The 21262-nt window shown below is 30.4% G+C and overlaps 2 protein-coding genes across 3 annotated transcripts in view; one reads left to right on the top strand and one right to left on the bottom strand.

Moving 5' to 3' along the window:
- LOC135925107 (unconventional myosin-VI-like) overlaps positions 1–14520 on the top strand; it is a 32325-nt gene extending 17805 nt beyond the window's left edge. The window contains exons 19-28 of one of the 2 annotated variants that reach the window (XM_065460294.1): positions 1470–1560; positions 1903–2047; positions 2446–2580; positions 3220–3254; positions 4209–4310; positions 4832–4899; positions 5882–6040; positions 10081–10251; positions 10929–11042; positions 14354–14520. In XM_065460294.1, coding sequence (XP_065316366.1) covers positions 1470–1560; positions 1903–2047; positions 2446–2580; positions 3220–3254; positions 4209–4310; positions 4832–4899; positions 5882–6040; positions 10081–10251; positions 10929–11042; positions 14354–14358 — 1025 coding nt within the window. In that variant the 3' untranslated portion in view covers positions 14359–14520. Of the gene's footprint in view, positions 1–1469; positions 1561–1902; positions 2048–2445; positions 2581–3219; positions 3255–4208; positions 4311–4831; positions 4900–5881; positions 6041–10080; positions 10252–10928; positions 11151–14353 lie in introns of those variants that run through there. The other variant, XM_065460293.1, reaches the window with a different exon arrangement.
- A 2601-nt stretch (positions 14521–17121) lies between these two features.
- LOC135924072 (uncharacterized) lies at positions 17122–17694 on the bottom strand. Its single transcript, XM_065459120.1, has one exon. It carries the CDS (start codon positions 17692–17694, stop codon positions 17122–17124), a length of 573 nt encoding a protein of 190 aa, XP_065315192.1.
- Positions 17695–21262: the final 3568 nt, after the last annotated feature.

Genomic DNA, 21262 nt, shown 5'->3' with positions numbered 1-21262 from the left:
TTTTCAGAACAGTATATCTATGAATTTCATATAAATACCAGGAGCTCATCAGTAGAATCATAGGTAAATCAGATATTTACCCTTCATTTGATAATAATTTTGAAATTAGACAGATTTAATTCTTATAAACCCCTTACATCAGACCTATTTTTCTGGATCAAAATAAATTATTTGGGTTTTCCTGGGCTTGGGAAATATTTTTCACCATTAATATGAATTTGGACATAGCTTGAGAAACATTTTTCATAATTATTATAGTCTAAGATTCCTGTAAATTTTTTAATTTTAAATATGGGCTAGAAATTGGTCTGAAAATTTCTTTTGAAGACATGGCAAGGCCTGATCAACCAAGACCCATGCAAATTTCATATTATGATTGTATTTTTAAATGCATTGAGACTTTTTATATATTTTATTTCAGTCCTCAACTATCAAAATTATCATGGTCTTTTGCGGGTTTGAGAAAACCAAGTGCGAGGACCTGGCTTGGGAATTTTTTTAATATTAGGCATAGGTGTAATATTTAACACAGAATATTTATATGGCCCTCATGTAAAATCTAATTTAAATATATTTTTATTCAAAAAAATAGTATTCACTCTTAGTCTTAATAGGTTGGCCTTGGTTGGGGTGAGCTGGGTTAAAATAGAACTAAAAAATAGATATGGTTTTTAGAGATTTACCTATCTCCAGGCTTGGAAAAAAAATTTAAACTACTATCGGTTAGCCAGGTTTGTGAAAATTTTTTTATAAAATTATTATGGGTTGGGCTGGGCTTATATTTTTATAAATATTATTGGGCTGGGCTTGGGGAAAATTTTTCAAAATTATTATGAGCTTGGACGCTTGAGAATTTTTTTATTATTAATTATAGGTCAGACATTGGCCCAAAACAACTTTTTTTGCAGGCCTGGGCTTGACCTGATCAAAAAACCAAGGCCCATGAAAATCTGAATTTTGATTTTTAAATTCATTATGATTATTTAAATATTTTATTTCAGTTCTCAACTACCAAAATTATTATGATCTTTCATTGGGCTTGGAAGAATTTTCATAATTGATATGGCTTTGGACTTTGCCTGGAAATTTTTTTTAATATTAAATATTAGGTATAAGTAATCAGTAATATTTAACAAATAATATTGGTATTATCAAGTAAATGCTTTAAATTTATTTTTACTCAAACCATAGCACTTAGTTTTAATGGATTAAACCTGGCCTGAAGGGATGAGGGGTTAAGAAAAATAAAAATTGGATATTATTTTCAAATAACAGGTAATATGCATAAAAGTAAGAAGAAAATTTTCATTCCCCGTCATTTTTGACGGGCTATCTACTAGTTATATATAACTTCTGATTAATATTATATTATATATAATAAAAGTTTTGACCTTATAAAATTAATGAAACTCAAATACAATTTAAGAAGAATATATTATATATAAAATTTATTTATATTTTATTAAAAGTGAGGAAAAAAATAGAATGGCGGACGAAAAATTTGATCATATGCCAGAAAAACGTACGCATGTACCTGTCCAAGAAAAAATATAAACGAAAGTAAAAAAATAAATATATGACAGAGATCTGCAGAGGTATCATTTGCATGGTCCTGCCCGGATTTTTTAAAAACTTTTCTGCCCGGCCAGCGTTTTATATTTTCAAGCCCGACTTGGATATTTTTTTAAAAATAAAATTTCGGCCCTGCCCAGATTTCTTTAAAAAAAATCTATTATATTATATTTTTTTTTATAGATAATAATGGCGATTTAAAATATTCGGCCTGACCTGGGTATTTAAAAAAAAAACGGCTCGGCATTTGTACCCGGGCTTAGAGTTGAGCCAGGCTTGGAGGTTTTTGATAAATGATATAGTAATCTTAAATTGTATATTTGTTATTAGATACGAAGCCCTGATTAAGATAAATAAATTGCAAAGACAATATGATATGATTTGTAAATCTGTAAGCGAACTGCCTCCAGAGAAACGGGAACCTTTAATTAATAATATTGGAGCATCATTAAGGAATCTCAGAGTTCAGATAAAAGTTAGATAAATAAAATATAAATAATTTTTAAATAAATTTATATTGAACTTAGCAATACATGACGGTTTCAAAAATTTCTTTACTTTCGGTTATAAAGTTTTATTTAGCACTTTTCCCAACATCTTTTATTTCGGGGGATTTAAAGTCATAATTTTGATTTATATTAAGTGCCCATCAATAGTCGATACTCACATTTAGAGTTATTATATCGGCTAGATTTAGTCGATTTTTAAAAGCAACTAACTTAAGATATTAGTCAAAAAATATTATTGAAGCCTCGAGATTTTGTCCTAAATGTGAAAGAGTTAGACATAATTTTTTTTGCAAAATCTTAATATTTAGAAAATATTGGTTTTAAATCTTGATCTTGCTATTTTTTATAAAAATAAAATATTAAGTTAAACGACGACCACAACTCGGCGGGAAATGACACCGATATTGTCATTGAAAAAATGTCGCAAACTTTGTCGGAACTGAGTTTAAATATTAAGAGTAGAGTTGATTCGCATGTTAAAGAATGCCGGATTAACAAAGTTAAAAATAATAATATTTTATTAATGACTAGATTTAATTGTTCATTTTTGTAATACCCTTTTTTGGAGTTTCATAGAGATTTTCTTAAATTTACATTTTGGTAAATTTTATATTTTTTACGCTCGCGAATTGACAAAATGTCAAATTAATTAATTTTAATATTTATTAAATTAATATGATTTCTGGTTATTCACTTTGGTTTAATTATATATGTATGTCAGCGGTAGCGTATTATTTTTTCAACTTGGAATAATTATTTGAGGGCTATTTTCAATTTAAAAAATCTGATTTTTCTGGAAATATATTCGAGCATGCTTAGATACCCATTATGAATTATAGGCAATTTTGCCGCTAACCTTTGAGTTATTTACAATTTATAGAAAATATCTATAGAAAAACGAATATAAATAAATTAAGTTGAAAATTTCATGGCAAAATTGTCTGAAATTCATAGGTAGTTTCTCGTAAAATCAAAATCTAAAATTTAAAAAAAACGCACGCAACAAATGATTCAAATTTGAAAAAATAACATTGCCGGAAAAAATACATTACCGCTAACATATATATATAATTTAAAACTTTATCATTAAATATTAGAATATTCATGTTATTTTATAAAATTTTAATCATGTTTTCAGGTTAAAGAAATTCCTAAATCAGAATCTACCGAGAAGTAAATTATATAATTAGTTTAAATCGTTTTATATTTAATCACGGTTTATTCATGCCTAATCTGAGTTCTCGATAATATAAGTATAATAACCATTTGTATACCCAGGATTGTGATTTGACTGGTCAAATACATAATCAAAACCGATATTTTACTCACCAAATATGGACAATTCAAATAAATTTGAGAGTATTAACTTCATTTTTAATTTAATATGGTAAATATGTAATTTCATAATTCATTCCAGCATAACTTTTAGGTGTAACTTCTCTGATGCAGAGATCTGATCAACACGGTTATTATCAATTTTTTATATGCCCTTCATTAAACTTGGTATGGTATATACGCTGATACAATTTTAATGTTGTATGGATTTTCAAAAGATTTATATTTTTGTTATGAATGTTACCACAAATTGAGCAATTTTTTTCTGAAAATTTCCGCCTATAATATGTTAGTAAAATATTAGCCGATTCTCATGAAGAAGAAATAGCCCCTTTCACCAATATTTTGTAACTTCTATCATATTGCATAAGAATGTTTGACTTCTTATTAGATATTTGTTTAATATGTCGCATTATTAGTTAGCATGTGTATTGAGATTTTTTTTTTCATAGGTTGATTTAAAAAAATATTCTTGAGATATAATGATATGACAAATTTCCTCTTGCATTTTGAACATGAAATTACTGATTGAAGATATTTGACCAGTTAAATTAATCCATTGTCAGCTCTAATTAATATGATGTAATCTATGGCCTTCGTATTTATATTACTAATAAAAAGAAAATAACTTAATTGATAAGAATTGAATAATATTTGTAATTCAAAATCAATAATATAATTTTAGTATAATATCTGACTAACCCTATTTTAAAGAAGCTGATTATTATTTATAGAGTAGAGTTTAAGGATATGAAATTAATCTGGAAGAGTTAATATAATTTTTCAATACAGAAAGCTAAATGGTCATATTACAAAATCGGAAAACGAATACGACAATCACGATGGCAAATTTATGGAAAATAATTATCAGGCAAACCCAATCGAATTTGTTCGGTATGGCATAAATATTGGAATTAAGTTAAGGGGGCTCAAAATTTTTTTTAAAATTATTTCCAAAAACCTATTTTTGGCTAACCTTATCTAAAATACCATTTTTAGTGGTATAAAAAATCAAAATTTTGAGCGGGCTCTTCAAATTTTTCAGGGGGCTCGAGCCTTGCGCTTTTCCCTCTCCCCCTTATAGTGTCGCTACTGCTACAAAATTGTTTTAAAATAGTTTTTATTTAAATAAAATGTTTTTGATGAAAAGGTTTATAATGAGAGGAAATCATAATTCTAGTAAAACGATCAGAATTATCATATTTTGTAACGAATTTATGTGTATAATTTGCATAGAACATATACCACAAAGTCAATATAATTAACTACGTAAGGACATATTATAAAAAAAATAGTTTCCAAACCTCTGAATGGATATAATAAAAGTGCTATTGCTTGAAAATACATAATTAAGGTTATCATTAGTGTTTAGAGAGTAATAAATATTTATTTTACGAAAAAAAAAATGAAATCAGCTCACGCAAATACAACCTTAGCAATTGGAAATACACCGAGTTACGAGACACTATAAATACTTCGTGTGGTAAAAAATAAGATATATCTTTATTATAGCATATTATACAATAAATTTATATATTGTACGAAATCCTATATGTATAGGATGATTATGAAAATCTCTAAAGCCAAATTATATTTTAAAATAAGTTTTTCATATCTATTTTATCAAAAATATGCCATTAGTTGATAGATAATCTCAAATTTCACTGATAATTTCTAAAATAATGTAGACCCCTCCCATTTAAATCCTGTCATACTTAGGGTTTTCGAATATTTAACGCTATGTTGCATTGCCCTGGTCATTTTAGGGAATTTTACAAATTTCAATTATTACAAGCGTGCGTAAATCTTGATGACCTGATTTTTTTAGGAATCGTATTCCAGGATGTCAAAATACCTTGTATACACTGTTAATTTTAATTCAATTTTGTTGTCAACATTATTTGAACTATTTTATTTTAATTTTTGATATAAGTAATAGTAATAGTTATATAATATGTTATTTTAAAAGTTACTTTAGGACATATTATATTATAATATTATTTTATTAATCGAAATCATTATAAATTGAATTTCCCTATGCTTACCATAGTAAATAAACACAAAAATACCATTTAACTATCAATTATTAATTTTTATTTTATATCATATGCATTTAAATCTAAAACGTTCACCTGAATATATTACTTACTCTATAAGCTAATCCGCATAAATCTTAGCAACCGTTACAATAACTAGAATAATATTTATTTAATATAAATTTTAAAAAATAGACAAAAATTTATAGTAAAATTGTCTGAAATTACTCTATACATGCTGAAATACGATTCTGGCAAAATAATGTTTTTCAAAATTTAAAAGAAAAACTCGCATTATAAATAATTTAAGTTGTAATAAAAAAAATTATATTCCTGAATTTGCAAATCCGTGGCAATATATACAAAATAGATTCTATTTTAAACTTTTTATTTTACTAAAGTTTAAAAAATATAAAATTATAATATCAGATATAGAATTATTAGAATCGTGTCGAGAAGAATTTCATAGAAGACTTAAAGTTTATCACGAATGGAAAGCTCTAAATCAGCATAAATATGAAACGAGTATAAACGGGCATGAATGCAGAATCCCAGCTCAATTGAACCTATCGAGTTCTCCAATTCATGGTTTTAGAATAATATATTTTTAAAAAATAAGCCAGAATTCCCCAAGAGAACGACCTTACAAAATATTTTAAGAAGGTTTTCTGCCTATGAAATCTATCTCCTATACCCTGATATTTTTTTTACCGATTATATTTTTAATAATATTATAAGAGATAAACCGTGTTATATTATCTCTACAATACTCAAAACAATTTAGGTCTCGGAATAACTGATATAGCTGACTCACTATCTAATCATGATAGCAGGTAACTGTACTACGGGGGGGGGGTATGATGCAAGTCAAGGAAATATAATAGGAGAGAAAGAGAAGTGGGAGAAATTAGGGGTGTAAAGTAATGATGTTAAATCGCTCCATTTGAGATAATTTTTAAAAACGGCTATCAATATTTTAGTCAGAGATATTCCCCAAGCCTTGTGATTTCAATATTAGATGTCAAAAACTTTGTGTATCCATAAGCAAAATCTTCAGGCTTGCATAATATTTTTATAGATAAAATACTGAGAGCCATTATTAAAAAAACGGCGCAAATGGAGCGATTTTGCAACACTATGTGGAAGTATAGTAGGAAGTATAGTTTTGCTAAGCTAATTTTACAATTTCAATTCTTCTTTTGCCTGAAAAATATTTGGGAGAGGGGAGGGGAAATAAAAGAAATTACAAGAATTATTAGCATCATATAATTTTTTTTAGTGTAAAAATGATTTTTAAAAAAGGATTGGAATTGTGTAATGGGCCGTTTAAGTTAGATTAACATTAAAAAGCGCCAAAGTTTTTCACTAATTGTTTTGAATGGGGCACATTCTTGTGCCAGAAATGATCTATTTTATGGGTGCATTTATCAATTTTTTTAAAATATTGAAAATTTATTTTAATTATATATTAATTATAACTGTTGAATATGTTGATCGATGTTATTTTATTATTTATTTTGGCAATTGATTTATTTTTTATATATCAATTTGTATTTAAATTTAATCGGTGGAAATTTTATATTAACATTTTTTTTATACATCAATTTGTATTAGTTATTTTTTTTATTATTGTTTAAAAAAAGATATATAAAGAGATAAAAAAAATGTAATTTATCTTTGAAAATAAAAATGTAATTTATCATATAATAAAATTTAAATTATGATTAAAAATAAAATGATAATCAATAAAAAATGTGTAATAATTATCTATGATAAAATGTGGAATAATACAATTCCAACATGGAGGTCAATCTACGTCCGAACTTTTCGTAAGTACTATCTCAAAATTTGATCTTGATTTTACAATGTACATTTATTCTATTTCACGCCTTTATCGATTATAATTCTCTTACGATGGATGCTTCTACACATATGACTGAATTTGTCAAGCTGGATTTCCCCAAATTTAGTAGCGATGACAGCGCCTACATAGGGAAATTGCAAAATTTCTTCAACACCAGCAAGATCTCCAACGGAGAAAAGGCCGCTTTATTTCTCCGAAGTCTTCCTGATGACGAATTCAATAATATTGGGGCAATTTGCACTGAGGTAGACTTCCAGGACCCAATCGCCCTGCTTGGCAAATTCAAGTTACAACATCCATCGAAGACCGAGAACGCTAAACTATCATTATTTTATGCTGCAACTCAAGGCAAGGATGAGACATTCTCGGCTTTGGTCACGCGTGTAGCACGACTCAACAAAGAATGTAAATTTAATGGCATTCAGAGTATTATTGAGAAAGTGAGAGTATCTTCGTATTCCAAAGATGTCAGGAAAGCGATCAAGAGCTCTATGACCATAGAAGACATTTACAATCTAGGTCTAGAGGAAGACACCGCGGAGCCAAATGGCATCAAGGGCGAGATGAAGTTGTTACATTTGAATGAATCACTTGGTGTACAAGAGGTTAATCACATGCCATTCAGGACTCTCACGCACATGGTAAATCTCTTATCAAGCAACCTCAGTTCATCAATGACAATCGCCCCGCACAGCATTTCGATGAACGTTACAATTTACCTGCGACTATTGCCGTGACAAACGATTTGATGAACGTTACGATATACGCTACGACAACGACCGCGACAAACGATTCAACGGATGCTACGACAACGACCGCGATAAACGATTCAACGGACGCTACGACAATGACCGCGACAAACGATTCAACGGACGGCACAACAACTTCCACGACAATCGTTTGGATCAAAGTTACGATGATTGTCACTATAACCGCAACCGTTTCGATAATCTCAACGATAACTACTACGACGATCGATGCAACAATAGCGGGTACAACGTCCTGGCAATCGCCACGACTATCATTGTGACCATCATCAAAGCCCTGATCTACGGGATGACTGCTATAGAGGTGATAACCGAACCAACTATTCCCGTCGTGGTCAGCACAGACACATCCCTCAAAATATTAATGGTTTTCAGAAATATTCGTCGAGGCCCAACCAGTACATAAATGACAATAATACTTACAATAGATCTTCTGATTACAAAGATCGTGATTGTCAATTGAATACGAACCATGCTATGAACATCGAAGTAATAGATGATGACGACGACTCAAACACAGACCTTAAAGAATATAATCTGCAGAATTTGGAAGTGCACAATATGAGGGTCAAGGATACCACATATGACGCGTACAACGTGACAATGAGCATTAACAACATACCCATGTTGATTCAAGTTGACACCGGTGCCAGGTACAGTGTACTTCCGAAGCTGACAGCTAAGACTGTAGGCATAACCGCGATACGTAAGACGGACATGAGACTCACTGGTTATGACGGCAGCGCTATCAAGATATTAGGTCTTGCCAATGTGAACGTTAAGTATGAAGGAAACTCACATACACTGGATGCCATTGTAGTGGATTGTGATAAGATCCCCCTGCTAGGACGTAAGTGGGTGGCTCTAGACCTTCAACAACATTTTAAAAACGTTCTTAGTGGGTAATGTAGAGAATAATCTCGAGAAGATAATCTCGACAACAAAAAAAGACCTCGAAACAACTTATTCCTACAAACCCAAAATGGTCAGACAAGAAAAAGTTCACTTGAAGCCCAATGCTGTGCCTAAGATCATACCTTCAAGGAGAATTCCGTGCGCCAAGATCGATGCAACTACTCAGAAATTGGATTGCTGGCTGAAGCACGACAAAATAAACCTTGCTAGAAAGGAATCTAGATGTCCGATGCCATGCACAAGCGACCCGGTTTGGAAATTAGCTAGGGGTTGTCTTTACTTTACCAAGCCGTCGTTCGGTTTGAAAAGAAGACTGCACCATGTACATGGGTGGCGTATTTCGTGGTGATCATGAATGTTAATGACGTTACCACCCAACTTATCCAAGGAAATCATAAGCCGAATTTCTTTGGAGAGTGGAATGTGAATATGTTGATCGATGTTATTTTATTATTTATTTTGGCAATTGATTTATTTTTTTATATATCATTTTGTATTTAAATTTAATCGGTGAAAATTTTATATTAACATTTTTTATACATCAATTTGTATTAGTTATTTTTTTTATTATTGTTTAAAATAGATATATAAAGAGATTTAAAAAAAATTTAATTTATCTTTGATTATAAAAATGTAATTTATCAAATAATAAAATTTAAATTATGATTAAAAATAAAATGATAATCAATAAAAAATGTGTATAATTATCTATGATAAAACGTGGAATAATACAATTCCAACAATAACGATAAAAAAATTTGTTTTATCGATTAAATTTGATGTTTACTATGCTATCTCGAAGGGCTTGCCACCTTGCCCAGGGAGTTGGTAAGTATAAAGGGATGCTTAATCCTAAATAGTGTCGCCAGTATAAAATGTAGGAAGCCTCTGATTTTTTTTATCTTGTAGTCGAATGATGGCTACCTAAGGATACAATTAGTTTTATCTTTTAAAATAAAACTTTATCGCAAAAGGGCAAAACAGCTTCCATATAAACCCCGCCTCCTCTATATATACATTTGAATTTAATGTGAATCCACTAAATATTATTCATTCTATTAAGAAATATTTTTTTATAATAGAATCTAATCACATCAAGCTAAATCATCGCTATTTTAAAGTTCCATTTTGGCAAAATTCAAGTTTAGGAATATTATGCAACAATGGTTGGTGGTATGCTCATTTTTATGGGAATTGGGTAGCAAGGCAAATGGAGATTTTTGATTCTAAAGATCCAATTTTGTTATCAGCCGGTAAGGTTATATTTATAATATAAGAAGAAAAAAATCAAAAATTGGATAGTAGCAGTGGCTTCTATCACGAGGGGGGGGGGATTAAGATGAAGCATCAGGAAATTTTATAGGGGGGGGGGGAGTAGGTATTAAAATGCGAAATCTTCAATAAAATTCTGAAGAGGTGGTGATAATTTATTTTTAGATTATTCAACCCATTTGTCTTTAGGATTTAATTCACAATACAATTTATAATATATTACTACATTTTCATCAACTTGCTGATCTCAATTATATATTACAATTTAATATATAATTTGTTTTTGCAATATAATCATATTTTTTTGCAATACTTTTTTAAAATTTTGTTATAAGTATAATTTTGAATATTCAGTAAGAAATAAAATTTATCTTTAATTAATCTTCTACTCATAGTCGTCATATTTTCATAGTGCATTTTCTATAGTTGTTACAATTTAAAATATATTCCCTGTTGTGTTATTAAAGTGGATTGGATATTATGTCTATCTGCATCAATTATATTTATTTGGGGTTTAATTCCTTTCAGTGGTACTATGTATTTCAGTTTAAGGGGCAAAATTAATTTTCGTGATGGGGGGGTGGGGGTTAAAATGAGAATTAAATTATGATAATAATTTTGTGGAATAATTTATTTATACAATAAAATATTTTATAAGGAAAGGATGATATGCAAATGTGTGAATTAAGTCTAAAAGAAACCGGTTTACTCAATACTTTAGGTGCGGAAATTAAGTCACACGAATTCGATTCGCTTTGGACTAAATTAGGAGGTCAAAATTTTAAATATTGATATTTACTATCATTTCGGCCATGTGTAAATATGGTATAATTGTAATAATGTGAATATGTGATAAATAAATGTATTAACATCACATTGTAAAAAAATGATATAATGTATATATCTAATTTTAATGAATTTGAAATTCTATTGATTTTTATTAAAATTCATATACAAATATGAAAAAATATTATTATTTAAAAATTAACATGGATGGTATAATATAAAGTTTATAGTAAAAAAAATATGTCATATATAAGTACAAGTTTAAAAAAAAAAATTAACACAAAGCATGAGAAAATTTTTTTTTTAAAAAAATCAGCGGGCCAGGATTTTTTAAATATTAGATAGTTAGATCTAATTAAAGAGACGGCAATTTTCTGCTTGAGTTTATAAGATGGAGAAAGGTATGATTTTTTAATTGATTTGGATATTATTTTGAATAGATTTAATACCGCTTGCTAAAAGAGCAGGTTGATGTAGCTGCTATGGGAACAAAGTGGTTGTCACACATTAGGTGCTAGTATTTTGTTTTTTAGAGATTCAGCTCTATTGAGGGGATCATGCAAATTATTAGATGGGGCCATGGGTTCAGACTTTCCCTTTAAAATGGTACGATGGTTTTGCCGTCAGGGAGTTTTTTACCTAAAGAAGATGTCGGTTCTAAAACACAAGAAAAATTGGCTTAAAAAGAAGCTATTATTGAATTTATTTTATCATGTCGGCTGATTTTTGATATAAATTTACAGTGGAAAGCCATACGCGTCTGCCGATTGATTGCATTTAATGCAAGTATATTGGTTTAGGAAAGGTACGCCCAAGCATAAATTGATTGCATAACGAAAAGAGTCGTTATCTATTAGTTGGTTATTTAAAATGCTGGGATATGAGTCCAACCATTCATGGTCAGAGTTATTAAAATTAAGTGTTTTTAGGAGGGATATATATTGGTGATCATCGCTCAAGTTGAGGTAGCTAAGGAACGAGATACCAATCCTTGGTTCAAATCTTTTTGTTTCGTTGAATCTGGTGGGGCTGTGTTTGGTAAGACATTAATATTCCAAGGCTTCATCTAATAAATTATCCTTATCGATGGTAATAATTTGCGAGGTTATATATTTTACTGATTTGGTGTATTATGAAGGAAACAAGGGCTATACTTATGCCGATCTTAGGCCTCCAGATTTACAAGGGAGAGTTGCATGAAGCCATGATTTAGAATCGAGTTTGATGTTTAATAACTCTGTCATCATTTGTGGTATCTTTTGTTCGTATTCTAAAGAATTTCAAAAGAGAAGGCACTAGAAGTATTTAAACAATACTGGATTTGTGGTATTAAAAGGGCGTTTTTGAGAATGAAATTTGATGGATGGGTAATTTTTTTAAGATCGATAGTTTGGGTAATAGTGATTGAAGGTAATTATTTAAAAAATTAAAAACTCCCTCTGCACCTCCCAATGGGGCTCCTAATATACTGAAATCTTGTAAGGGTGTCCGTCGAAAGTTATCTAATATAGTGTCTGTTGGAGGCGGAGAAGGATAAATTTCGCATTTTTTTATATTTAAGGATAAAGTTCTTCAAAGTGTTTGTTAATTATATCTAGACAATTCTGGATTGAAGAAATAGTACCCGATAGTTCCAAACGTGTAGATTGAGTTTGCATGAAAAAGCAATATCACTTATTAGGTGTTTAAGGGTATAGCAAAAAAGTAGTGGTCCTAATGGGTCACCCTGTTGGAGACCTTCTGCAGAATTAATATAATCATTAAATTTGAGTAAGGAAGGAATCCTATAGCTAAGATGGATGTAATTGTTGTAGTCAGGGAATGTATATAAGAAATTATCGATCATTTTATTCCTATTAATTTAATTAAAGACTTTGGATATGTCTAGTTTTGCTATATAATCTTCAGGTTTGAGGTTGGATAAAACTAGTCGACTGCAATGGACTGCGGCTTCATTGCCTCCTTTTACTCCAAATCCAACTTGGTAAGGAGCTAAACTTAAGGTTATGTAGATTTGAGTCGATTACAAATAATTTTTGAAATGATTCGTCAGTAGAAAATTCCAATAGCTATTGAGCGCACTTGATTTTCAGCTTTTTCAAGCACAATTAGTCAAGCACCAAATATTATTGGTGCTAGTAGTATATTTAATAATTTCTCGTTGATAATAAGTTTAAAAATTTTCGTTAAAGAATAAAGTAGAAATTAGGGACTGTTTAAACCCAAGAGGTCGATAATAAATAAAGGTCGAAGGTAATCCAGTCCTGGAGAAGAATCGTTTGAAAAAGATTTAATAGCGGTTTGGGCTTCTATGGAAGTGATATTTATCTTTGAATTTATTATAGGTAGTATTTGAGGAGTGTATTTAGGGCTCGGATGTTTTTCTAAAAGTTGATTTCTTGTGGTGATGTTATCAGGTGCCAAAGTGTTTGCGTTAGCAAGAGATCGGAGGGCTCTTTTTAGATTAAAATTATTAATCTTATTATATATTAGTTTGTGTGAGGGGTTGCTTGGAGGCTTTTTAGCAGGATCGTTGATATGTGGTGTTAATTTTTCATATTAAAAACAAAGTTTTCAATTCTTTCTATGATGGTTTGGCAGTGGAGTTGGATTATCTATTGGTGGATTTGATAATATTAATGTTGGGAAATATATTAATTTTCTCCAATTTAGATCTTCTGGATTTTGTAAAATATTATTAATGGTTTTGATATAAAAAGATAAATTAATTTAAGGGCTGCTTTGGGATTCTTAATATGGTAGAGCTAAAATAGCTTGTTAAAAATTTTGGGTATTCCAAATCTTTTCCTGTGTTGGATTTTCATTTGGTGGATTAAATAATTGATAGTCATTTGGGGTTGAGATTCAAGGTGGTGGTAAAATATCTTGTGAGATGCTAAGTGATGTTCTAGTTGGGAGGCTGAAGGTTTATTACTACCTGGGCATCTTGAAGTGAGGGGTCCATGAATGATTATTAAATTGTTATTTTTATGTTGATAATTCTAAAGTAATATGAGCAAGTTCTCCTATTGCTCATGTTTTAGTTTTATGATGAAGTTGGGTTATCTTAACTTTAAATTGTGATTATTATTATCCTTTGTCTTTAAATTTGTTAGGTTGATTGAAATAGTTAACATCGTTAAATTCATTAATTTATATTATAATAAAAATAAATCAAGTCTGACTATAATTAATCTCATTTGAATATTTAATTATCATATCTAAAATATGTATTAAATTTTGATAATAATTTTGTGGAATAATTTATTTATTCAATAAAATATTTTATAACGAAAGGATGATATGCAAATGTGTGAATTAAGCCTAAAAGAGTTCGGTTTACTCAATACTTTAGGTGCAGAAATTAAGTCACACGAATTCGATTCGCTTTGGACTAAATTAGGAGGCCAAAATTTTAAATATTGATATTTACTATCATTTCGGCCATGTGTAAATATGGTATAATTGTAATAATGTGAATATGTGATAAATAAATGAATTAACATCACATTGTAAAAAAATAATATAATGTATATATCTAATTTTTTTATAATGGCGATTAATAAAATATATAATGAATTTACGAGATTAAAAAAAAAATAATAATAGTAATTTGTTGTATTGTAGATACACAATGTTTAAAATCTTAAAAATTGAGTACATATCAATTTTTTTTTTAAAAATTGGTCTATTTCAAAATGTGAGAAGGGTTAAAAGTAGTGCTGTAAAGTAACGTCGTTACCCTTTTTGAAGAAATAGAACGCCATTCGTTACCTTCTTCTAGAGGTAACGAATAACAGTAACGAGTTTCTTTTGAGTAACGGTAACACAAAACGTTACTTGTTACTTTAGATTTTTTCTTAAAATATATTAAAAAAAGAAAAACATATTTTATTGTACTATAAATAATTTTATTTTTAATTTAAGCAGAGTTTTTAATTCATATCAACCACCATTTCTTTATTTTTATTTTAAATTCTCATTGTTAAATTATCATTCGAATGTTAATCTAATTAATATTCAATCAAAATTCAAAGTAAATGTTAATAACAACACAAATATTCAACCTCCAATGTTCAGAGTTTAAACTTAAAAAAGTATGTGAAGGTAAAAAAAATGAATTACTATATTATTATTTTAAACATTACTTTTAATAGAATATTAAATCATGTGTATTATAAATAACCATTAAAAGAAGTATTCTTTCATAATATTTTAAAAGCTTAATCATGAAATAAATATAAGCAATTAAATTATACTATAGTATAGGGCTGAGATCTAACATTTGAACCAATAACATTCATAATAATGTTATTGGTTCAAAATATTATATTGGGTTTAAACAATATCTTCTATTTCTTGTTGTAGTATTGATTGGTTTAGCTTAAAATTGTTAATATATTTAATTTAAAGTATAAAATAGTTATTTTAAAAAACTTTGTTTAAATAAATATCTTCTTCTTTCTTTTCCGTTTTATGGCGATTTCCAGGTTTACGCGGGTAGGCCAGTTTTCCCTCTGATTTTTCTTTTCCATTTTTGACGGTCCTGAGCATCAATACTTGTAAGATTCATGCTTCTCATATCCGCCGCTATCACATTTGTCCACGTCATCTTGGGTCTTTCTCTAGGTCTTGATCCTCCTACTTCCATCATTGTGCATCTCTTTACCCAGTCATCTCTTGTCATACGTTCCACATGCCCAAACCATCTTAGTCTATTTCGTCGCATTACCATACCAATCATTTCTATACCTAATCTTGCTCGCAATTCCTTGCTAGTTTTTCTCTCTCTCAGAGATACCCCACACATCCATCTAACCATCCTCATCTCTGTTCTTTCTAATTTGGCTTCGTGAGTTGCTTTCATTGCCCAAGTTTCACCGCCATAAACTAAACAACTCCTCACACAGCTTACGTAAACTTTCCCCTTTAACTTCAGAGAAACCTTTTTATTTGTAAGAATAGACGACATCTCTCTGAACTTCTTCCAAGCTTGTCTGATCCTTCAACAACGGCAGAATCTACAACACCATCTGCGTTAAGCATATCCCCTAAATAACAAAACTTATCCACTTTTTCTAGGGTTATCCCATTGCCAATATCCAGACCACCATTTTTTAGGTTATGTATCCCTTTCATGCATGTTTTACAAATAAAGGTCATTATTTCTAACATCAAACTGCCTTTTTTCCCGCTACATCTTTTATGTACCCATTTCTGGCATCTGGTGCATTGGATAGAATTTCTAGCAACTCCTTTCCCACATACACTACAAGGCCACTTACCGGATTCTTCCATCTTTAGATTTTCCCCACCAATCATCACCTTTGTTTTTGATGCATTCATTTTCAGGCCCTTTGCTTCCATAGTCATCTTCCATTTACTAACTTTATCCCTCAATTCTTCCTCACCGTTTGCCATTAATACAAGGTCATCTGCATATAATATCTCCCAGGGAAGTCCTTCACGCATTTCTCTAGCCACCACATCCATTACTAAGATAAATAATAATGGACTCAGCACGGATCCTTGATGAAGTCCTACCTTCACCTCAAAGCTGTCACTATCACCATAATCCGTCCGTACTGCTGTTTGTGCTCCAACATACATTGCCATCACTGCGGTAACCAACCATTCCTCCACACCAGATTTTCTCAAGGCCCAGTAATCTCACGCGGCACCCTATCAAATGCTTTCTCCAAATCAACAAACGCATAATAGAGTTTCTTTTCCTTCGCAAGATACTTCTCCAGAATTTGTCTCACCACAAAAATTGCATCTGTCGTGCCTTTTCCCGATGGCTTCTCTAACACTCTCTCAAACACTTTCATTGCATGTTCCAAGAGTTTAATAGCACTGTAAGACCCGCAATCTAAAGGATCACTTTTCCCCTTGTATACTGGGATAATTATACTTCTTCACCAGTCCTCGGGAATAGTACCTTCTGTGACAATCTGATTTGCTAAATTCATTAACCATTCAATCCCTAAATCATCAAAACCTTTAAACATCTCTGATACCACCATCGTTAAACCCGATGCCTTCCCTTTCTTCATCTTTTTCACTTATCTCTTTATCTCGTCCTTGCCAAATTTACACCCTGGACCTTCTACCTTTGCACAACTAATATTATTATTCCATTCATTTGCTTCATTCAAAAGTCCTTTCATGTAAATCTTCCAGGTGTTCTTAATACCATTACTATCAATCGTCATTTTTCCTTCCATATTTTTCAAACACTTTACACCTATCACATTCTGCCTCTTTTTTGACATCTGTTTTGCCATTCGAACCATATTTCCAATTCCATCAGCGCATTCCATTTCTTTAGCAAACTTGTGTCTTTTTTCTTCTTGTGCCTTCGCTATTAATTTCTTAGCATTTCTTTTAGCCATCTTGTAAATATCATTATCACTATTTTCTTTGCTATTATACCATACATTGAAACACCTCCGTTTCTCATCCACGGCTTTCGCTACCTCCAGGCTCCACCACCAAGTCTCCTTATGTCTAGGCGGCCCTTTTATCCATCCACATACCTCCTCAGTTGTCATTACCCAGGCTTTCTTCATGGCTTCCCACTTGTCATTCACCCCAGATGCTTGTGCAACCTCCGCCTCCCTAATCGCCAATGCCATATTGAATTGACGTCTAGCATTCTCCTCCTTCAATTTCCAAACCTTCAGCCTTGGCACAAACTATTTTTAGTGACCCTGGCACCTTTAAGAGTGAGATCTCCTACAACTAGTCGATGCTGATTTATACATTCCTCTTCCGGTATCACTTTCACATTTTTTACTATACATCGATCACATCTCCTTAATAACAAGTAATCCACAGCACTTTTGGTACTACCCGGCTTATAAGTCACCAGCTTCTCTGATTCTTTCTTAAACATTTACAGACAATCATATCCATAGCATCACTAAATTCTAAAATCCTCTCTCCTTCCAAATTTCTCATGCCGTAACTGAACCCTCCATGTACTCCTTCATAACCCTCACTACTCGCTCCCACATGTCCATTCAGATCACTAGCCAGGATAATCCCCTCTTCATTTGCCAGTCTCGATGTCACCCTCAATAGACTGTCCCAAAATATATCTTTCTCTTCTTCACTTCTTCCAACCTGAGGAACATATGCCGAGATAATATTATATAGCTTTCTACCAAAAATCATCTTGATAACCATTATCTGGTTCTCTAGCCTTCTCACTTCGACTACTTTGTCTACCAATTTCTCCGCAACCAATACTCCAACTTCAGCCTTACCATCATTACCTCCTTGCCAAAAGAATTTATACTATTCGCTAGTCTTGCCAATCATTCTGGTCCCATTTCCTTTCCATCTAGTCTCCTGTATGCAGCACACATCTATATGTCTTCTGTGAAATACATCGACGACTTCTCCCGCTCTTCCCGTCATACTCCCAACATTCCATGTCGCGACCCTAACTCGATCACCCGTAAACTGGTTTCTCCACTTTTTATCAGGTCGTTTATGGCCGTCATAAGTTTCATTTTCATGAATAGTGGTTCCATCAGGTTTCCCATCCTTCTTTTTGTCGTAGGCGGATGAGGAGGCCCACGGGGTACTTTGGGCTGTACCCCGCCCATGCTTTGTTGTAACCATAGGGAAATTTTGTAGCAAGGTTTTTACAATCGGATGCCCTTCCTGACATCAACCACTTTAAGTGGTTTTTACACCCCGTCGAGGAGATGGTGATCCTATTCTAGACCCAGATCACATCTTTTAGACCTCCATTAGCCGCCAAAAGACGTTGCCACTCCCCCGCCACGATGAGGCTGAAGGTAGGATTTTGGGAGAGTTGTTTAAATAAATATATATATGAAATAAAACTATGAAGTAATATTGTTTTATAGAACATAACCTAGATATTTTTCCTGATTCCTTTTTAAATGATAATTCTGATAATGATAAGAAATTGAAAAATTATTGGCAATCATAATTTCAATTTCTAATGTTTTAATAAGCTTAATGAGGAATTTTTAAAAGATTCACCTTAATTATTGAAACTAAGTTATTTTTAATAAAAAATTCAGGAATTAATAATATTTTAATTAAAAAATTATAGACTGTATATACCTAAAAAATAAAAGATAATAATGAACATTTGAATAGTAATAAAAAAAAATTGAAGTGAATCAACTCACACTCATTGGAAGAATTCATCGACATTAAAGATAAAAATAGCACAATCAGCAGTTGATGAATTAGTTTTTAATTTTGTAATTGAAAAATTACAACCATTTTGCACTGCATTTTTTATTATTATCAAAAAATTGCAGCCAACTAAAAATGTGATGTCTAGGCCTACCCTCGTATTAAAATTAACAAAGCATATGACACCATAGCAAATAAGTTGATTAATTGTGTATCCCAAAAATTGTCTATGCAACTGTAGATTCTTGGTCAGCTTATCATCGGTTTATAAAATATATATTTTATAGATTGAAAATATTGTCTTTTAAAAATTTTTTATTTACGGATGACCGTACACTGGTTATACCCAGACACTTTTAAGAGGGTTTCAACCTGCTTAGCTTGTAAAAGGCTAAACCAAAAACTCATTTGATTTTCTAGGAAAAATAATCTATAAAATTTTTACCGCATATAAGATACAAAATAAAGTGACCAAATGCATTACTGGCAATGCTAGGAATTATATAAAAGCTTTCAAGTAAAAAAATTATACTATATTTATTAAAAATTTATTAGACTATATAAACAAGGAGAGAAATCGATGATGAAATAGTTCCTCTTTCATTATTTGATCTATTTGAAAATCAAAATACTAATGATAGTATTGTATACTTACCTAAGCATTACTCCTGTTCAGCACATACTTTAAATCTCATTGCAAGTGTTAACGATGACCATTTTAAAAACTATTTCAAAATTATATTTTCTAAGTGTAAGCTACTGTGGAATAAACATGGGCAATCTTCAAACTGTGCAGTCAGTTTTAAGGAAAACATGGGAAGATATCTGATTAAACAGGTTATGACAAGATGGAACTCTTTTTATAACTCCATGAAATTAATAGATAGTCATATTAAGGAGAATTTCCAAAAATTTGACGAACTTGTTTTAAATCTGAATTACAGAGATTTTCAAATAACGACAAGTAATTCATGGATGAATATTGTATGGTTAGTGTTAATTAAGAAATATGATATGTATAGATTTTATAAGTTATGGAACCGATTTTTACGCCTTTTCAATTTTAGAGAGCAAAGAAAAAATGCAGAGATAATAATATTAAAACTTAAATAAATGGCTTTAAATAATTTCAAGTTAAGCCACTTATTAATTCAATCCTGGAAGGCATAGATAAAAGGTATACAGTTCAAATATTGGTTACAATTTATATTTTGATTATCTTTTATTTTCAATAGATTATAACATCTATAAAGATGAATACATACCATCCACAATATTTCACCCGCTATTTAAATTGGATTGGTCCTGGATAAAATCAAGATAAATTTTTTTGATGAGGAAATAAATAAAAATCTCTTTGAAGATGATCTATTAAGCTTTTTTCAAAATAAAGCTAATTCTCTAAATATTTTTAATAAATTCCCCGAATTAAAATTTTATTTAAATATAATACAACTCTCCCATCCTCTGCGCCAATTGAACGTATTTTTAACACGGCGATAGCTGTGTTGAGCACTAAGCGCTCTTGTTTGTCTGATCAAAATTTTGAAAATCAATTCTTCTAAAAATTAATATAAAATTGTTTGCAAAAAGATGTTATCTTATATATAATATGTTATTTTTGTATAATTTTATTTATATTATAATTATATATATGAAAATATTTTTTATAAAAAAATCTTATCTTATTATATATTCTTTTTGTATTTATTTATATTATATATTGTAGGAAAAAAATAATTTTTGTATATAATATTTAATTTTTTAAGTAACGAGTAACCCGTTAGTCAATAACGCACGTTCCAAGTAACGAGTAACGGTAACGCATTTTCTTTTTGCAGTAACGTTTACAGCACTAATTTTTTAATAAATAATTTAACCCGAGTTTTTCATATCAACCACCATTCCTTCATTTTTATTTTAAATACTTGTTAAATTTTCAGTCGAATGTTAATCTATTTAATATTCAATTAAAATTCAAAGTAAATGTTAATAATAATAATATTATTCTATTTTATAATT

This window comes from Gordionus sp. m RMFG-2023, chromosome 2 (assembly GCF_954871325.1).
Source record: "Gordionus sp. m RMFG-2023 chromosome 2, tfGorSpeb1-WG-v2, whole genome shotgun sequence".
Taxonomy (NCBI): Eukaryota; Metazoa; Nematomorpha; class Gordioida; order Chordodea; family Parachordodidae; genus Gordionus; species Gordionus sp. m RMFG-2023.
The sequence above is the reverse complement of the archived record's forward strand: the minus strand, read 5'-3'. Positions and strand labels throughout refer to the sequence as shown.